The 16,002-nt window shown below is 49.0% G+C and overlaps 1 protein-coding gene across 5 annotated transcripts in view; it reads left to right on the top strand.

The window, feature by feature from the left end:
* MST1R (macrophage stimulating 1 receptor) overlaps window positions 1-16,002 on the top strand; it is a 112,305-nt gene that overhangs the window by 46,142 nt on the left and 50,161 nt on the right. For all 5 annotated transcript variants that reach the window (XR_004537408.1, XM_033926707.1, XM_033926710.1 and 2 more), the window contains exons 9-10: window positions 4,273-4,437; window positions 9,293-9,386. Coding sequence is in view for 4 of the 5 variants with exons in the window: in XM_033926707.1 (XP_033782598.1) it covers window positions 4,273-4,437; window positions 9,293-9,386 (259 nt within the window). In the remaining variant the exon portion in view is untranslated. The remainder of the gene's footprint in view (window positions 1-4,272; window positions 4,438-9,292; window positions 9,387-16,002) is intronic.

Genomic DNA, 16,002 nt, shown 5'->3' with positions numbered 1-16,002 from the left:
TCTGCCTTGCGGGACCCTGAGGAGCGCAAATTGGAGAGCATCCTTAAGCAAAATTTTCAGGTCTCTGCCTTTGGGGTCCAGGCGGCTATTTGTGGGGGACTGGTCGCTCGCGCCGTGTTTCGGTGGGCGGAGCGGGTCTTGGATCGAGAGTCTGACGACTGGTCTCTGGTGGATCAGGAGGTTGCGAAGATTGAGATGGCGGCCTCATTCCTCTCAGATGCTCTATATGACTTGGTGCGGATATCGGCTAAGTCTATGGCTTTTGGCGTGGCTGCAAGGCGTGTGTTGTGGCTGCGCGCTTGGGCGGCGGATGCTGCGTCCAAAGCTAAGCTTACTAAATTTCCCTTTCGGGGGTCGTTTTTGTTTGGAGAGGACTTGGATAAGTTGATTCAGACTCTGTCGGACTCGAAAGTTCCCCGTCTGCCGGAGGACCGTGCCCGCCCGGCGTCTCGGGGGGGTGCGGCCCGGGGGCGTTTGCGGGATTTTCGCAAGTATCGCCCTGGGCGTGGGGCTGCTTCTTTCCAGTCTCCGGGATTTTCCCGGGGTCGGTTCTTCCAGCGCATGCAGCCCTTTCGGGGGGCCCGTCGGGGGGCAGGGAATCCCTCCGCCGGTTCCCCCGCTTCCCGTCCTGCACAATGACGCCTTGCCGGCGCCCCCTTTGGTTCCGGTGGGGGCTCGGCTGCGCGAATTTTTCCCCAAATGGGCCGAGATCACGTCCGATCCGTGGGTCCTGGAGGTGGTGCGGGACGGTTATGCCCTGGAGTTCGCCCGCTCTCTGCCGGATTTTTTCCTCGCTTCTCCGTGTCAGACTCCGGGGAAGACGCAGGCTTTTCGCCAGACCCTTCAGCGCTTGCTAGATCTCAGGGCAGTTGTTCCGGTGCCCCCTCCGGAGTGGGGCACGGGCAGGTACTCCATTTACTTTGTGGTGCCCAAAAAGGAGGGGACTTTTCGGCCCATCCTCGATTTAAAAGGGGTCAACAGGGCTCTCAAGATTCCCTCTTTCCGTATGGAAACTCTGCGGTCGGTCATTCTGGCGGTTCAGCCGGGGGAGTTTCTCACTTCTCTCGATCTGACGGAGGCCTACTTGCATGTTCCCATTCAGGCCTCTCATCAGCGTTTCCTGCGCTTTGCGATCTTGGGTCGGCACTTTCAGTTCTGTGCGCTTCCCTTTGGGCTGGCCACGGCTCCTCGGACGTTCACCAAGGTGATGGTGGTCGTCGCGGCAGCCTTGCGGTCGGAGGGTATCCTGGTTCACCCCTACCTGGACGACTGGTTAATTCGGGCAAAGTCGTTGCAGGAAAGCTCCCGGGTTACTGCTCGGGTGGTGGAGTTTCTCCGGTTGCTGGGCTGGGTGGTCAACCTTTCCAAGAGTCGGTTGGTCCCGGCTCAGCGTCTGGAGTACCTAGGGGTGCTGTTCGACACCTCCTTGGGGAGGGTCTTCCTCCCAGAGGGCCGGGTGAGCAAATTGCAATCTCAGATTCGCCTGCTTTTGGCGTCCCGGTGTCCTCGGGCGCGAGATTTCCTCCAGGTCTTGGGGTCGATGGCGGCGTCCCTGGACGTGGTGAGGTGGGCGCGGGCCCACATGCGTCCTCTCCAGTATGCTCTGCTCCGGAGGTGGTCTCCCCAGAGGCACGGGATGGATGTTCCGGTTCCCCTGCGAGGCTTGGCGCGCTGCAGTCTGCGTTGGTGGCTCCAGACCCCTCACCTAGTTCAGGGGGTGGGTCTGGATCTCCCGCAGTGGACGGTGCTCCTGACGGATGCGAGTCTCCTGGGTTGGGGGGCTCAGTGTTTGGGTCACTCAGCTCAGGGCACCTGGTCCGCGGAGGAGGCCGCCTGGTCGATCAACGTGTTGGAGACCAGAGCGGTCCGTCTGGCGCTGTTGGCTTTCCACTCCCTGTTGCTGGGCAAGTCGGTCAGAGTGCTGTCGGACAATGCCACGGCGGTGGCTTATGTCAATCGTCAGGGGGGCACCAAGAGCACTCAGGTGGCGCAGGAGGCGGCTCTGCTCATGGTTTGGGCGGAATCCCATCTGCTGGACCTCTCGGCCTCTCATATAGCCGGAGTAGAAAATGTTCAGGCAGACTTCCTCAGTCGTCACTTCCTAGATCCAGGAGAGTGGTGTCTCGGCGCCGAGGCGTTTCAGTTGATAGTGCAGGCTTGGGGGCAGCCCCTGATGGACCTGATGGCCACGGGTGGCAACGCCAAAGTGCCCCGCTTCTTCAGTCGTCGCAGGGACGGTCTGGCCGAGGGTCTGGATGCTCTGGTCCAGCAGTGGCCAATGGAGGGGCTGTTGTATGTGTTCCCTCCTTGGCCGCTGGTGGGCAGAGTGCTTCTTCGCATTGTTCACCATCCGGGTTTGGTGGTGCTGGTGGCACCGGATTGGCCTCGCCGTCCGTGGTATGCGGATCTGGTGAGGCACCTGGTAGCGGATCCTCTTCCTCTGCCTCTCTCGGACGACCTTCTGATGCAGGGTCCCATTCCCATGTTCGACCCGTCTCCCTTCTGTCTTACGGCGTGGCTCTTGAAAGGGGTCGCCTTAGCAAGAAGGGATATTCAGACAAGGTGATCTCTACACTGTTGGGGTCCCGGAGGCTTTCTACCTCTCGGGCTTATGTGCGGGTTTGGCGTCTCTTTGAGGAATGGTGTCGGGCGCGGGGAGTGACCTCTTTTCGCGCTTCTCTGCCTAACATTCTGGAGTTCTTGCAGGATGGCCTGGATAGAGGCCTGGCTTGGTCTTCTCTCCGGGTTCATCTTGCGGCCCTGTCGGCTTTTCGAGGGTTGGTGTCAGGTCAGCGTTTATCGGCTCTTCCTGATGTAATTCGGTTTTTGCGGGCGGCCAAGTTGCTTAGGCCTCCCCTACGGCCCTCGGTTCCCTCTTGGGATCTTAATCTGGTTCTCTCTGTTTTGGTGCGTCCGCCTTTCGAGCCCTTGGACGACTGTTCTTTGAAGGACCTTACTTTGAAGGCGGTCTTTTTGGTGGCCATTACTTCTGCTAGGCGTGTTTCTGAGCTGCAGGCTTTCTCTTGTAGGGCTCCCTTCTTGGAGTTTTCTAGGGAGCGGGTCGTCTTGCGGCCTGTTCCTTCCTTTCTGCCGAAGGTTGTTTCTCCTTTTCATGTCAATCACTCGGTGGTTCTCCCGGTCTTGGGTGGTCGGGAGGGCTCTTCTGAGCAACGGCAGCTGCGCAAGTTGGATGTCGGTCGGGTCCTTCGCTCTTATGTGCAGCGGACCCAGGAATTCCGGAAGTCCGATCATCTCTTTGTCCTCCTGGCGGGTCCTCGTCGGGGAGCTGGCGCTTCTAAGGCTACTATTGCGCGCTGGATCAAGGAGACGATTGCTTCCGCTTATCTTCTGAAACAGCAGCCTGTTCCGGAGTTTCTCAAGGCTCATTCCACTCGGGGTCAGGCGGCTTCTTGGGCTGAGTCGTCGCTCGTGCCTCCAGTGGATATTTGTAAGGCTGCGGTTTGGTCCTCCTTGCATTCCTTTGTTCGTCATTATCGGGTTGATGTGCAGGCGCGTCGGGACGCGGTGTTCGGTGAGCGTGTACTGGTATCGGCCCTTCGTGGGTCCCGCCCGTGAGAGGGACTGCTTTGGTACGTCCCATTCGTAAAGTTAACCTCTACTGGTCTGGAGAGTGCTAAAGAAGGAGAAATTAGGTTCTTACCTGCTAATTTACTTTCTTTTAGCTTCTCCAGACCAGTAGAGGTCCCCACCCTGTCTGTTGTTGTTGTTGTTGGGGCTGTTGCGCGGGCAGTTTTTGGTTCTTGCTGCGGGTTCTAGTATTTTTCTAGGGCCGGGGAGAATTGAAGAACAGCGGCTGTGGCTCGGCTGGCTTAGCTGGCGAGCTGTGGGGACATTCTTCCTTCGGGAATTTCTCCTCTGCATTTTCCAACAGCATTTTGGGTATGTTATTTGTTACTCCTTTCGGAGTATTGTTTTTTCTCTCTGTTGTTTTCCAGTTCTTGGTTCTGCTTGGCTATTCGGCAGACTGAGGGAAATAGAGAGGAGGGGCTAGGATATACTGTCCCAAAGTTTTGTTTTCAGTCTCCACCTGCTGGTCATGATTAGATATATACCCATTCGTAAAGTTAACCTCTACTGGTCTGGAGAAGCTAAAAGAAAGTAAATTAGCAGGTAAGAACCTAATTTCTCCTTTCTTTTGGGGATCTCGGTACATTTGCTCCCATGTTTCATAGACATAGAGAGAGTGAATATTGAAAATCACTGATCAGGTCAGCAACTGATGGCTGCTGTGCTGCTTCTCTGCCTCTGCAGCGAGTCTGAAGATGAGATTCGATGTACTACTCCTAGGTACAGCACACTGAGCAAAACCTCTGTCGCACTGTGGATTGATGGAGCCGAGTTCCCCACGACAGAACCCTTCCAGTACCGAAAAAATCCCACCATACTCACGATCAGCCCTCTGTGCAGCACCACTGAGTGAGTATTAATACGTGGAATTCCAGCACTGCCAAGTGTTCGTACCAAAGCTGAGACTTTAATTGCCGAGTTTTAATACCAATGCTATTCCTGATGCTATGTATTAAAACTAAAACTGTATTTCCTAATACTAGTGTCACATGGCTAGAGGAGTATTGATAGTAATGAAAGTTATCCCAGTACAAGCAGGCAGCATATTCTCAACAGGTGGGTGACGTCACCGATGGAGCCCTGCAGCGGACAGCCTCGCTTGAAGATCTTTGTAAGAGCTTACGAGTGCTGCACTGCGCATGCACGAGTGCCTTCCCGCCCGAGTCGGGGCGCGCATCTCCTGTGAGGTAACTCAGTTCAACGTTTTCCATGAAGCCGAGAAGTCCTCTTCACTTCAGCTCTGCAGCTACTTCGTTGCCTTCTCGCACTGCGGCTTTGTTATTTTTCCTCAGTCGCTGTGCCCGCGTGTCTTTCTGTCTTTTTCTTCTCAAAAAAAAAAAAAAAGTTTTTTCTTGTTTCTTTTTGGCGGCAGCCTTTCAGCCTAGGCCTGGCCGCTGAACCTCGTTCTTTCGTCGGTCTTTATTTTTTCTATGTCCCGACCTCTTACCGGTTTTAAAAAGTGTAGCCATTGCTGCAAGGTAATCTCTCTCACCGACCCTCATCGTCAGTGTATTGTTTGCCTGGGTCCCGAACATTGTCCCGACACTTGTTCGCGCTGTGCTGCCCTTCAGCCTCAAGCCCTTCGCAGACGCCGTGTTAAAATTCTTCAACTCTTTGGCACTATGGAGCAGTCTGCTGAGAGGGTCTCGACCTCGGCTTCGGGAACGGCCTCGACTCCCAAGACCTTGACCCCGACACCCGTGGTTGCCTCGACCAAGGCCTCGACCTCAACAACTTCGGTCTCGAAGGCCTCGCCTGCAGACCCTTCTAAGTCTTCATCTGTGGGTAAGTCTCCTGTTTCTCCTTCAGGTACCCTTCCTAAGAAGCCTCCAGAGTCTCAGGCATCCCAGGCCGTTCTTACAGTCCTGCCAGCCTCTTCGAGACCTCCAGCTAAACGTGCCTCCAAACTGGGAATACTCATCCTCGAGGTTGCCCTCTTTGGAGCGCACTGCTGCACCTTCGAGACCTGATCCCTTTGTCTTGGTGCCTATGTTCAAGGACATGTTGAAAGTCATTCTGACCACTCAGATTTCCTCGGTCATGGCTCAGCTCCTCCCGGCCTCGACCCTGCTTCCTACGAGCCAGCCTGAGCCTCAGCCTGAGCCTCCTGTTGAAGCACCTCGAGGCAAGCCTCGGAAGTCTCGTCGCTTATCATCCAGTGACTCTTTGCCTCCTCCTGGGACACAGTCTCCTGAACCTCGATCGAGGCATTGCTCGAGGCATTCAAGGCATCTTGCTTCCAAGCACAGTCAGGAGTCTTTTCTCAAGCAGAAGACCTCTCCCCCTCTGGATACTGAGTCTTCTATGCATCGTTTATCAAAGGCTGTTGAGACTTCTTCAAAACCTAAACCTAGGTCTCGCAAAGCTTTCACACCAGCTTCTTCTCCTCGAAGTCCATCCAGGTTGAAGACTCCTCCATCGAGACTGCTTCCGAGGGAACCTTCTCCATCTGCCTCGACCCACTCTGTTCCTCGGACCCCGGGGACTTCACCATCGAGGCTTCTTAAGCACAAGCACTCTCTGACTCCTCCTGTCATAGGTAGTGGAGCTTCTGCGGTGACTATGCAGCTGGATTCTGAGCCTCTTTCTCAATATTCCAGAGAGGCTTCTCCTTCATATTCGGTGGCTCCTAAGTCTCACTCTCCTTCTTCTGAGGGTTCTTCTGACTTGAAGTCTGCCTCATTTGCGAGATTTGTCTTTGACATGGGGAAAGCTCTTCAGCTGGATCTCCACTCTGATTCCAAGTACACTCCTGAGCACTTGGCCGACATGGAGTTGCCTCATCCACCCAAGGAGACCTTGAGGCTTCCTATGACTCCTGTTTTAAAGCAAACTTTCTTCAGGAATATGGAAACTCCTTATTCCATTACATCCATTACATCTAAGCTGGAATCCAGGTATCGCACCGTACCGTGTAAGGGATTTGAGAAATCTCAATTGTCTCACCAGTCCTTGGTTGTGGAATCTTTTCTAAAGAAAGTTCATCCATCTAAGCTCTACGCTGCGGTCCCTCCAGGCAGGGAGGGCCGTACCATGGACAAGTTTGGCCGTAGGCTATATCAGAATTCCATGATGGCTAACAGAATTCTCAATTACAATTACACTTTCACTGCTTATTTTAATTACTTCCTCAAATTAATGCCTAAGTTTTATCCGGCTCTTGAGGAACAATGTCTTCCAGAATTCAAACAGATTATTCGAACTCTGTCTCAACTTCGACTCTTCATGCTGCAAGCCACATACGATGCCTTTGAGCTCTCTTCCAGAGTTTCTGCTTTTGCAGTGGCCATGCGTCGCCTCACTTTGCTCCGCATTGTTGATATGGATCCCAATTTGCAGGACTGTCTAGCGAATTTGCCTTGCCAGGGAAATGAACTTTTTGATGATTCCATTGAAGCTGCTACAAAGTGCCTCTCTGAACATGAGCGCTCTTTTGCTTCCTTGATTCAACCGAAGCCTAAGACACCTCCTGCTCAGCCATACAAGCATCCACCACGTCGCTATCCTCAAAAAATGACACCAGCTTTCTCCAGGCCTCTGCCTAGACAACCGCCAGAGCAACAACGACAGCAGAAAGCTCAGACTCCTGCTGCGGCTAAACCAGCTCAGTCTTTTTGACATTCCCAGTCTGAACATACCAGCCTCCCTCTATGAGACTTCTCTTCTGCCCATAGGAGGTCGTCTTCACCATTTTTATCACCAGTGGGAGATGATCACCTCAGATCTCTGGGTTCTCACCATCCTTCGGAAGGGATACTCCCTTCACTTTCTTCAGGTGCCTCCAGATCGCCTCCAAGAGAGTGTCCTTCCAATTCGTCGCAACTTCCCCTTCTTCTTTAGGAAGCTCAGGCTCTTCTTCGCCTTCGAGCTGTCGAGGAGGTTCCCTTGAACCAATGGGACATGGGCTTTTATTCCTGTTATTTTCTAGTCCCAAAGAAGACGGGGGATTTGCGACCCATTCTGGACCTCAGAGCCCTTAACAAATTTCTACTAAAAGAGAAGTTTTGGATGCTTTCTTTACCAACTTTGTATTCCCTGACGAATCAGGGAGATTGGCTATGCTCTCTGGATCTCAAAGAAGCTTACACTCATATCCTGGACCATGGAGAGGCACTTCAAGGAGTACAGGGACCAGACAGGCTCCACCTCAGATCAACTCCTATTGAGGAAATCTGCAAGGCTGCCACTTGGTCCTCAGTTCATACTTTCACCTCTCATTATTGTCTGGATACTTTCTCCAGAAGGGACGGCCATTTTGGCCAGTCCGTTTTTACAAAATTTGTTTTCTTAATTTGCCAACTCTCCCTCCATCCCATTCTGCTTAGCTTGGAGGTCACCCACTGTTGAGAATATCCTGCCTGCTTGTCCTGGGATAAAGCACAGTTACTTACCATAGCAGTTGTTATCCAGGGTCAGCAGGCAGATATTCTCACAACCCACCCATCTCCCCTGGTTGGCTTCTTAGCTAGCTATCTGAACTGAGGTACCTCACAGGAGACGCGCGCCCTGACTCGGGTGGGAAGGCACTCGCGCATGCGAAGTGCAGCACTCGTAAGCTCGTACAAAGATCTTCAAGCAAGTCTGCTTGCGAGGCTGTCCGCTGCGGGGCTCCATCTGTGATGTCACCCACCTGTTGAGAATATCTGCCTGCTGTCCCTGGATAATAACTGTTACGGTAAGTAACTGTGCTTTTCTGTACTTCAGCATTGTTGAATACTGCCAATCGTATTATTTCTAGTGTAATAGATGTGTCATTCTGGACGACTGAGTGGGTAATATCCCAGTGTTTTCAACCCTTTCTCCTTCACCAGAAGGCTCTACTGTCCCCTTCAGATTTTCCTTCTACTTGCAAGCCGGAAGGAGTAGTTTAAATCTGCTCTGCTTTTTTCTTTATTTGTTTTGGTCTTTTTCATACTTTTTTTTTTTTTTATTGATTTCAGTGCAAAAAGGTTCCCTAGTCAAGGGTCCAGCTCTGCCTGCGTGGAGAAGAAGCTGACAGGCCGATCTCTTGTACCTGTTGGCCAGTCTTCAGAAGTGTTTTTGGAGTTTGGGGTCCTTTCCTCTTGTAGCATTGGAAGGGATTGAGCACAGGCTGCTAGGCATCTGTAGGGGGGATCAGCGGGGTCTTGCAGGGTACCAGCTGTGTTTCGTCTCCCCCTTTTTTGCACGTCTACGAGTCTGCAGGTGTTGGAGGCTCAGTTAGACATCCATCTTTAAAGGGCGGTTAAAATGCTTTTGAGACCTAATTATCGGAATCCTTACCGATCCCATTTAATGCTTAAACTCATTAATTCTCTTTCTTAGGCTCTGAGAATTTGGGGGGTGGGGAAAAAAGTTCTTAACTTTTTTACTATACTTTTATAATTACTTTTAAACTTTCTTACCCTCCATTTGTATTTTCCTTGTATGTATCCTTTACTATACTTATTGTAGTTCTCCCTACATCAGGTCTGTTTGTATTGGTTGTAGTTAATAATTAAGACCCTGTTTTTAATTGTAAATCGCTTTGAATTAATGATATTACTATCCATCAAAATTTTAATAAAACTTGAAACTTTCCTTCTTGTCAAGCAAGGATGCCAGAACTTGTGTGCTTTTCTCTCCACCATGCACTACAGTGTGTGCGGTGACTTTTTCTCATTTTCTCTGTCATTGAAAGCATCCCACCATGTTGATTAACATTTATTCTCTGTTCTTATTTCAGTGGCACCAACATCACAATTCAGGGGACCAACCTGAATTCTGTGTATCAGGCAAAAGTCCAGTTTCAAGACAAGGCTGGCTATACTGTGACTAAAGTACGTATCCAGCCTAGGAATTCGGGGGAAGGGGGGCTATTTCTTAGACTAGCAGTTGCTAAATGTTCTGAAATTAAATAAAATGAGGGAAATTATGATTTTACATCAACAAGAAGAAATGTGTGATGTCATTCATGAAAGTTCCCTCAGTTCAAGTTTATTATGCTTGATATGCCTTGTAAGACATCAGTGCAATTTACATTATAATAGAGGGAAAAGGGAGCTACAGTCTTTGATAGGTTAGGAGTAGAGACTGTAAGCTAGAGCTCTGTGCCTCTTTTCTTCCACGTTTCCACTCATGTGGATTAAAAACTGGCTGGAGCATAGGAAACAGAGAGTGGAGGTAAATGGACAATACTCGGACTGGAAGAGCGTCAACAGTGGGGTGCCGCAGGGCTCGGTGCTTGGACCCGTGCTCTTTAACATCTTTATAAATGATCTGGACATAGGTACGACGAGCAAGGTGATTAAATTTGCGGATGATACGAAGTTATTCAGAGTAGTAAAGACGCAGGGGGATTGCAAAGATCTGCAACGTGACATAATCAAGCTCGAGGAATGGGTATCGACATGGCAGATGAGGTTCAACGTGGATAAGTGTAAAGTGGTGCATGTTGGTAACAAAAATCTCATGCACGAATGCAGGATGTCCGGGGCAGAACTTGGAGAGACCTCCCAGGAAAAGGACTTGGGAGTTCTGATCGACAAGTTGATGAAGCCGTCCACACAATGTGCGGTGGCAGCAAAAAGGGCAGACAGAATGCTAGGAATGATAAAGAAGGGGATCACGAACAGATCAGAGAAGGTTATCATGCTGCTGTACCGGGCCATGGTACGCCCTCACCTGGAGTACTGCGTCCAGCACTTGTCGCCGTACATGAAAAAGGACACAATACTACTCGAATGGGTCCAGATAAGAGCGACTAAGATGGTTAAGGGGCTGGAGGAGCTGCCGTACAGCGAAAGATTAGAGAAACTGGGCCTCTTCTCCCTCGAACAGAGGAGATTGAGAGGGGACATGATCAAAACATTCAAGGTACTGAAGGGGATAGACTTAGTAGATAAGGACAGGTTGTTCACCTTTTCCAAGGTAGGGAGAACAAGAGGGCACTCTCTAAAGTTGAAAGGGGATAGATTCCGTACAAACATAAGGAAGTTCTTCTTCACCCAGAGAGTGGTAGAAAGCTGGAACGCCCTTCCAGAGGCTGTTATATGGGAAAACACCCTCCAAGAATTCAAAACAAAGTTAGACAAGTTTCTGTTGAACAAGAGCGTGCGCTGGTAGGGCTAGTCTCAGTTAGGGTGCTGATCTTAGACCAGAGGGCCACCACGTGAGCGGACTGCTGGGCATGATGGACCACTGGTCTGACTCAGCAGTAGCAATTCTTATGCTCTTATGTTCACTTGCTGTTTTGTTGACGCTTTACATCATATTATTTTTGACTCTAGAGGAGAATTTGTATAGTTATATTTTATATATTATTATTTCTGTCTCGTGTATTCCCTTGGTTTCCCCCTCCTCTTAAATTATTAAAAAAAAAATAAAACCAAGACAAGGGAATGTGATCGTTCTGGCTCCATTTTCCTCTTGGCCAATATCTAGTGTAAAAGAATGCCTGTGGTAGAAAATGCCAGTAGCAGACAATAATCTCTTTTGGTGCCTTTGGACGTGCTACAATGTCCTGAACTGCTCTCGCTCTACATAGTGTCATGGGGCTTTTTAACACAGCTATATTCTTCCTTGTTGGATGTACTTGCAGAGAGATGAAAGTGAAAGCTAAAGGAAGGAAAGAGGGAGGAGTTCTACTAGTTACAGATATGACCCACAGGCTGTTGATGAAAACTGAAGTCACCTTGCCCCAAAGAGTGAATTTTTATGAAAGGAGTAATGGCCTTGGGAGAAGGACAATGGCAAAAAAGGGAGGCTTGAGCCAACCTCATCACAAATTTTGCTACTGGGGTCTTTGATGCTGAAAATGGTGTCTATAGAGCCAGGGACACTGTTGCAGAAAATTTCAAGCTTGCTGCAATCAGCCTTGCAGTCAAAGCCAGCATTGGCGCAATTGACCCTCATCAAGGGAATGGGTCTTTCTGTGCTTACAATCAAAGTGGTTTACATATCGTGTACAGGTACTTATTTTGTACCTGAGGCAATGGAGAGTCAAGAGTCAAAAGAAGCTGCAGTGGAAATCTAACCCAGTTCCACTAACCACTGGGCTACATGAGCACTCTGTGCTAATTATATCTCAAGTAGTCCTGGGATGATTCTTCACCAGGTTCAGCGTAACATCATTTTCAAGAATTGGCTTCTTTAGGTGCCAGAGAGAAATAATTTTTAGTCAGCCTCAAAGGTATTTACATAGAAACATGATGGCAGATAAAGGCCAAATGGTTCATCTAGTCTGTCCATCCGCAGTAACATTACATTACATTACATTAGGGATTTCTATTCCGCCATTACCTTGCGGTTCAAGGCGGCTTACAAAAGATTTATAAACAGGGTTACAATGGGAGAACAATAGATTTGCTAGAGTGGTAGAGAGTAGATCTTTTGTTATTTCTTTGGTAGTTAAGAACAAGGAGGCTTAACAGAAGATTTATAAACTACAATTGTCCTTGCTATGATAGTAAAGGGTAGATCCTTTGTCTATTTTAGTGTTGTTGAGAGCACGTGAGGTTAGGGCTGTTTCAGGAATTTCTTGAAAAGTATAGTTTTTAGTTTTTTTCAGAATGTCTTGTAGTCTGGGGTGGACATCAGAAGGTTGGAGATCTGGTTGTCCAGTCTTGCTACTTGAGTGGCTAGGAGGCCGTTGTGTAGTTTTGATCGTTTTACTTCTTTGATCGGGGGAGGAATGAATGGGGAATGCGTTTTTCTGTGTCTGGTTGTGGATGCTGGGATGAGGCGGTTGTTCAGGTAGGATGGGCTGTCTCCGTTAAGTGTTTTAAATAACATGCAGTAGAATTTAAATTGTATTCTTTCTTGGATTGGTAGCCAATGTGAGTTGATGTAGGCTTCTGTGATATGTTTTCTTAATGCGTAGATGAGTCTTAAAGCTGTATTTTGGATTGTTTGTAGTTGTTTGGTCATAAAGGTTGGGCATGGGAGGTAGAGGATTTTGCAATAGTCCAGCAGTCATAGGATTAGGGATTGTACTATAAGCTAGAATTGTGTTCTTTCAAAGAATTTCCGAATTTGTCTCAGATTTTTCATGATAGCGAAGGATTTCTTTATTGTATTGTTTATTTGCGGTTGCATGGTACAGCATCTGTCTATAGTTATTCCTAGTAGTTTTATGGTGGTTTGGATGGGGTAGTTGATTGAATTGAGTTCTAGGTTGGCTATGGTTTGGATTTTGTCATTTTCGAAGAGAATGAATTTGTTTGGGTTGAGTTTAAGTTTGTGATCTTTCCAGGTCGTAATCGAATCTAGTGTTCGATGTAGTGTTTTTGTCATGGAGGACTTTGATTGATCATAAGGTATGAGAATGGTAATGTCATCCGCGTAACTATAGGTGGTTATGCCTAGATTGTCTAGATGTGTTCCAAGAGAGGCAGTGTATAGGTTGAAGAGGGTAGGGGATAGTGGGGATCCCTGTGGTACTCCGCAGGGGTTTGACCAAGGTTCTGATTTTTCTTTGTTAGATTTTACACTGTAGGTTCTGGATTTTAGGAAGCCTTCAAACCAAGAGTATACTTTGTCTGAGATACCTATTGTATCCAATATTTGCAGAAGGATATTATGGTCTACTAGATCAAATGCTGCAGTTAGGTCCAGTTGTATGAGAAGTATTTTTTTTTCCTGTGCTTAGTTGTTGTCTGATTGTATCCATGAGGGAGCCTAGTAGTGTCTCTGTGCTGAAGTTTGTTCTGAAGCCAGATTGCATGGGGTGGAGTAGGTTATGGTCATTCAGATAGTTGATGAGGAGTTTGGCTACTAGGCCTTCTGTGAGTTTGACGTATAGTGGTATTGAGGCAATAGGTCTGAAGTTGGATGGTTGATCTGGTGGTCCTTTGGGTCTTTTTGGATTGGGTGATGATGATTTCGCTGAGGACCGAGGGGAAAGTGCCGTATTTGAGGTGGTTTGAATCCATTGTAGAAGTAGAGTATGGAATTTTACACTGGAGGTAGTAAGGAGGTATGAAGGGCAGTGGTTAAGGTCACAGGAGGCGTGGCTGTATTTTTTGTAGAGTTTGTTGAGTTCGGACCATTGTATATTGGGGAAATGAGACCAAGTTCTGTCTGCTGCAGTTGAATCTTTGTCTGTGGGGTGAGTTGTGATTACGTTTAGGAGGGATGGGGTAACATTGAGGGTGGCTCTGGCGTTTGTGATTTTGTTCTTGAAGTGCTCTGCTAGGAGGGTAGCTGAGGGGGGAGGGGTATTATTGGTGGTTGTGTAGGGTTTGGTATCTGTGAGGTCTTTTAAGATTTGAAATAGTTTTTTGGAGTCTTGGGTTTCTGTGCCTATAAGATTTGTGTAATGAGTTTTTCTCTTGTCCTTTAGTAGAAGTTTGTATTGTTTGTTGATTTTTTTCCAAGCGATTTTAGTTTGATCTAGGTTTGTTTTTATCCATTTTCTTTCTAGTCTTCTACACTGTCTTTTGAGTTGGAGCAGTTCATTGTCGAACCATTGGTCCGATCTCCTGCTGGTTCTGGTTTTGGTTTGTAGTGGGGCTAGTTCATCCAGGATGTTGGTTGATAGATTTTTCCAATGAGAGATGAAGTCTATTGGGTCGCAGTCTTGGATTGTTTCATCTACTTTTGTCCAGAAAGTGGTTGGCTCGATATGTTTGCGTGAGGTGTATGTTATTTTTTTGGATTGAGGTGTAGTTTTGGTCTTGGAACAGTTGAGGTTGAAGTTGTATGTGTAGTGGTCTGACCAGAGGGAGGGGGACCAGGTTCCGTTGGGAGTTAGGATTGCTGGGGTGGATGTTTGGTGGGTCATGAATGCTGCGATGTCCAGTTGATGGCCTTTTTCATGTGTGGTTTGTGGGTTTAGGATTTGGAAGGATAGTGCATTGAGAAAAGATAGACAGTTTTTTGCTGGTGTGGAGGCCGGGTCTTCTAGGTGAAGGTTTAAGTCTCCAAGGATGAGGTGTATTCTGCTGTTAGAGAGTTTTGGTAGATGAAGTTTTCGAATTCCGGTCTCACTGTGGTCCAGTTACCTGGTGTTATATAACAGAGCATGCAGTTTAGTGTGTTTTTTTAGTGTAGTGCTTGTGAGATGAGGCGAGGAAGTCCAATTGTGGGGTGGAAGATTTTTCTAGTATGTTTAGGGTTAGGGAGTCCTTTATTATTATTGCTATTCCTCCTCCTCTTTTTTTCTCCCTGCAGGTCACTGTTATTTTGTATCCTTGAGGGCATACCTCTGTTATTCTGGGGTCTGTGTCTGAGGTTAACCAGTTTCTGCGAGGAAGAGGCAGTCTAGGTTTTCGGTTTTTATCCAATTTTTTATGTGTTCTGTTTTGGGTCCTAAGGCTCTGATGTTTACGTAGGCACAATTCAGCGAGGCGATGTCTGATTGATGACAGTGAGCCGTTTCAGGGTATATGAGTGCTTTGTAAAGAGGTTGGGGTTTGGTTTTGGGATGTGTAGGTCTTCTTCTCCAGGTTAGGGTGATGGGAAGTTGAGAACTGGTATGGTGGTTCGAGTTTCTTGTTGTGAGGGGTCTCCTGTTGAGATGCTGGATATTGATTGCAGTGGAACATGTGGATGTGGTGGGCAGGTTGTTTGCTTTTACTTTCCATCTAGTGATGAGGAGGATTATCAGTAGGGTGGCTTGAGTGTGTTTTTTCATGGATAGCTTCATGTTTGGTGTCTGGGGATGAGTGAGTGGATTGGATCAGAGTGCTGGTGAGTGAGTGGATTGGTCCAGAGTTGCTGGGGTTTCGGGGGGCGGAGTAGGGCTCCCACGCGGCCCGAGGTGGCTGGTGTAGCAGAGGCAGCTCCCGGTGGCAAAGGAGCTGCTTTTCGAGAGACAGCAGAGTCGCTGGGGTTTCGGGGGGCGGAGCAGGGCTCCCACGCGGCCCGAGGTGGCTGGTGTAGCAGAGGCAGCTCCCGGTGGCAGAGGAGCTGCTTTTGGAGAGACAGCAGAGTCGCTGGGGTTTAGGTGGGGCGGAGCAGGGCTCCCACGCAGCCCGAGGTGGCTGGTGTAGCAGAGGCAGCTCCCGGTGGCAGAGGAGCTGCTTTTGGAGAGACAGCAGAGTCGCTGGGGTTTAGGGGGCGGAGCAGGGCTCCCACGTGGCGGCTGGTGTAGCAGAGGCAGTTCCCGGTGGCAGAGGAGCTGCTTTTGGAGAGACAGCAGAGTCGCTGGGGTTTCGGGGGGCAGAGCAGGGCTCCCACGCGGCCCGAGGTGGCTGGTGTAGCAGAGGCAGCTCCCGGTGGCAGAGGAGCTGCTTTTGGAGAAACAGCAGAGTCGCTGGGGTTTCGGGGGGCGGAGCAGGGCTCCCACGCGGCCCGAGGTGGCTGGTGTAGCAGAGGCAGTAACCATTATCTCTTTCTCCAAGAGATTCCAAGAGCCTATCCCACGCTTTTTTGAATTCATACAGTCTCTGTCTTCACCACTTCTTCCGGGAGACTGTTTCACATATCTACCACTCTTAGATTACTCCTGAGCCT

The sequence above is a fragment of the Geotrypetes seraphini genome, chromosome 17 (genome assembly GCF_902459505.1).
Source record: "Geotrypetes seraphini chromosome 17, aGeoSer1.1, whole genome shotgun sequence".
Classification (NCBI taxonomy): Eukaryota; Metazoa; Chordata; class Amphibia; order Gymnophiona; family Dermophiidae; genus Geotrypetes; species Geotrypetes seraphini.
The sequence above is the reverse complement of the archived record's forward strand: the minus strand, read 5'-3'. Positions and strand labels throughout refer to the sequence as shown.